This window comes from Penaeus chinensis, chromosome 38, assembly GCF_019202785.1.
Source record: "Penaeus chinensis breed Huanghai No. 1 chromosome 38, ASM1920278v2, whole genome shotgun sequence".
Lineage (NCBI taxonomy): Eukaryota > Metazoa > Arthropoda > Malacostraca > Decapoda > Penaeidae > Penaeus > Penaeus chinensis.
In genome coordinates this window covers 7,551,397-7,555,472 of record NC_061856.1, presented here as the reverse complement: position 1 = coordinate 7,555,472, position 4,076 = coordinate 7,551,397, and the positions used below count along the sequence as shown (strand labels likewise).

The 4,076-nt window shown below is 34.3% G+C and overlaps 1 protein-coding gene across 1 annotated transcript in view; it reads left to right on the top strand.

Moving 5' to 3' along the window:
- The window catches only part of LOC125046163, a 26,597-nt gene extending 24,396 nt beyond the window's left edge, over window positions 1–2,201 (top strand). Inside the window, exons 22-24 of the mRNA XM_047643847.1 lie at window positions 102–342; window positions 519–706; window positions 844–2,201. Coding sequence (XP_047499803.1) covers window positions 102–342; window positions 519–706; window positions 844–1,094 — 680 coding nt within the window. The 3' untranslated portion in view covers window positions 1,095–2,201. The remainder of the gene's footprint in view (window positions 1–101; window positions 343–518; window positions 707–843) is intronic.
- The last annotated feature ends 1,875 nt before the right edge of the window (window positions 2,202–4,076 follow it).

Here is a 4,076-nt window from a genome sequence, read left to right as displayed (position 1 = left end):
TTATTCAAATCTGTTGCCAGGCACACATTGAATATCCTTCTTTTATATTGTTATTTAATCATATTTGAGATTTAATATATCATATTTCCTTTCTTTAATAGGTTTACAAAGGTATAAAGTCCCTCAAGGTGCCAACAAAATTCTTTTCCGTCCATGTGTGAAACGCGGACAGCCACGCCCTTGTACTGATAACTCTCCTGGCAGCCAAACTCCATCAAATATCGTTGCAATCTCTTCAACTCAGCAATACCTGGATAATGTAACTGTCAACACTGGAGACGATGACAAAACATACTACTGCATTGAGTGTGATGCGAGCCTTACATTAGAACATCATTTCAAGTAATGCTTTTTCCTTTTATATATATATATATATATATATATTTTTTTTTTTTTTTTTTTTTTTTTTTTTTAATGAAATAATGTATGACATTACATCACTTTTTTTTTCCATACTTGATCTAAAGATTCTAGTGATATATTAAAAGATATACATATTTTGTTTCACAAATTTTCAGAGCTTATCAGAAGTGCACCAAGTGTGCTTACGCTACATGTTGCCGAAGTATGATAAGTAAACATGCTCACGTGTTTCATCCAATGGGAAGGACGAGGAGAACTTACTATAATTTAGGCCCACCAGTCGTTCTTCCTAAGCCACTGTATTGTATTTGTGGCTTTAACACACGAAGTGGGAATCATCTCGGTGAGTGGTTTGTTTGTGTGATATTTATCATTAAATCTAGTTATATTAGTTTGAAGGGTGATTTTTGAAGGACTTCCTGAAGTGATTTTCTTCACTTACACACAACCATTCAACGACTACCCCCTTTTTGTCCACAGCTCGGCATTTGGCACTCTGCGATGGGGGCAGGAAGTCTGCCTACCCCTCTGTGATGGATGCCATGGTGTACCGGGGAGACCACTTAACTGGAGGAGCCGTATCCTTGGCTAACTTGGGTCTCAGTGGCCTGGCACTAAGTGGCATGCTGTCCCCAGAGCTGCTTCCCCAAGCCTCTGATGAGCCAGGAACTGAGACCTCCTTAGACATGACACATTTCATGAGCATGAGCATGGAGGTGGATGACGAATGATGAGCGCCCTGAACTATCTGTGAGCTCACCAGGTTAGAAAAGTTTAGTGACAAGTATTTGCTTTTGCTTTTTCTGGAATTTTGGACTAGTTTTATTTATTCATTCATTCATTTATTTATTTTAATTTTTTAATGATTGAATAAAAGGTCATTGCCTTGACTCTAATGAGGCATTGCCACACCTGGAGATTCTATAGTGGCATTGGCTACCATTTGGAAAAAATAATGATTAGTGAAGACCTTTGTTAGATATGTATGTTCATGTTTACTAGTTATTTTGTTATTAATTACAATACTGTATCTCTTTTGGAAGTCATAAAAGTGAACTATTTGATTGAGTGATGCTTTTGTATGTATTTATTTTTTTGTTGAAGTTTATATCGTTTTATATATATACATATTTCTTGTTTCTTTTTTATTGCTCCACAAATTTGCACAAAAATACATTATGATTTAAGAATTAACATGAGATTAACAATGAGATCTCTAGTTTTCTTATTTTCTTTGTAAGTCAAGTAGTCATAATTTGTGTCTTGTGTTCTATGTGATATTTTAATGTGATAGGGATTTTTTCTTCTTTTGCCCATAACTAGAAGAAAAAAATAAAATGGGCAAGAGGATGAGGAGGTTTGCACAAATTTTGTATTGTTTTTACTTAGAGAATGCTACTCATTGGGGGTCTTGCAGGGAGTGTTCAAAAGGTTGGGGGGAAAAAAAAGACCTGCGGATCCAAACTGGGATCCAGTTTGGCCGAGCATATGAAACCTGCTGGAAAGAAGCACATATAACAAGTGATTTAAAAAGGATTGAAAAAAAGGGGCCATTTTTGTTTTAAATGGTGAAGTGCAATAATTTTTTCAATTTCCTGTCAAAAATTATGCATACCTACCAATCAGTGAATTGGAAATGATCTAAAATAAAAATTACGCCGACTTCAGGTTAAAGCTGAAAACTCTTATTCTGTATCAGGTCTTGTACTGAAGATGAAACCAAATCAAAAAGGCAAAGAACTATGGTTTGTCACAATTTTCAGAGGACTTACTATCTTGCCCATGAATGAATGGTTCAGTTTTCTTTTTACAGTTTAAATTAAAGCTAATAATGAGTACCCTGCTTGTCATTGCCTTTTTCTGGAATGGGTTATGTATCGGAATATACACTCAAGGTTGATTTTTGATGGTAGTGAAGGTTAGCAAGTTTACAAGGAAACTGTTATTAACAAAGAGAGAGAGAGAGAAAAAAAGGGGTGAAGGAAGTTTATAATGAAAGTTACAGTAACAATTAAAAGGATCACAGCATTTTCTTCTTCTTCTTCTTCTTCTTCTTCTTCTTCTTCTTCTTTTATTACCTCATTGTGAGAGAGTCCAACTTCTTTAACACTGTTGACCTGTTAATAACATGGTTGTGGTTCAGTCTTTTTGCAGACCATTTTTCTGATGTCAGTTGGTGCAATTCTGAGAAAGACGTCCTTATGTTTGCCATTTGATTTCTGTATTTTTATATTACTTCATAGTAGAAAAGAGTATACTCACATAACATACATGCTACCAAACATTGGGAGTTGCATGCTGCTGAATGTTATCAGCCTGATACAGTAGTTAGACTATGCTCATGAGACCAGAAGAGAAAAATACATTGTTTCTTAGTTTTGAGGATTTTATTATATTTTAAAATTTTATATGATCCATGGTAGAAGTAAATAAAGATATTTTATTTTTTCTCCCAGTACCAATAGACATTAGGCATTTTTACTTTTCCCAGGATACTGGCTTCATTGAAATTCAGTAAATTCAGTAAATTCGAAAGTTCCTTGGTTTTAAGTAGCATTTAATATTCCAAGAACCATATTATATGTTCAGATATATGCTTGGCAAAAATTCATCTCAATTAGCATTAGAAGAAACTTCCTATCAGTATTCAAGTCTAACTGTGTTCAGGTGTTTGATAATAGAAAGTTCATTATTATTAAAAAAAAAGAGTTATTGTTTGTCCATGTATGTAATTAGAAACTTCACAGAATTTTTTAAACAAATTTTTATGCAGTTTTAAGCAGTGCTTAAGAGTGCAAAAATAAGGGAAAAATTCCTTTTTTCCATCATTCTCATTTAGTTTGGTGTATTTAAGAAAAGATACCAGAATATGTAAAGAGTACCATTGACTGACTTAAGATGAAACCTTTTGTACTCCATCGTGGATTATTTGTATGTCAAACATGGTCTTTAGTTTTTGGCAATATACTGTAGTTAATGGCTTTTAACCCAATGCCGATGGGCATGACATGTATGTACATGCCATGCCCACTGTGAGTTTACTTTTTTAATTGCTTTTACCCATAGATGGCTACACTTGTACTAGGTCACCAGGGAGCCCAATTATGAGTACTGCCTGTCTCGCCCGTCTACCCTTTTTCTTGATTTACAAAAATATTTTACGCTTTTTTATTTTGCTATTACTAATGTTTATAATATTATGGTAATTATAATTTCTATAATTCAAATAACACCATCAATGTTCATAGCATTATTAAAAAATATGCTAATTCAAGGAATGGTGAAAGTAGGTAAGGTCACAAAGTCTACTAATTGACTCCATTGTGGCTAAGCACTAGCAGAGCCATCTATGAGACATTCCACAAAACTATAAAAATTGAGCACAGCATTTTCACAATTTTTTATTAATTTTCCCTGGTGGCATGTGGTTAAGATATCTGGGATGAAAAGTTTCTGTCAATTAAAGGATTTTTCAGATCTAAGTGACCATTTTTGCAAACAATGGGAATGAGAGAGGGGGGAGGGGGAGACACCAAGTGGTGTTTCACTAAAACCAAAGCATATAGTGATAGTGTATGAGGCAAAATATGGAGAAAGGTAAAATTGTAAACCATTTGTGTCATGCACATAAAACCAGCCACATGTTATGCTGATTTCAACAATGGGCCCATTTGCACTGGGGTGTCCATTTTCTCAAAATGACATAAATTTCA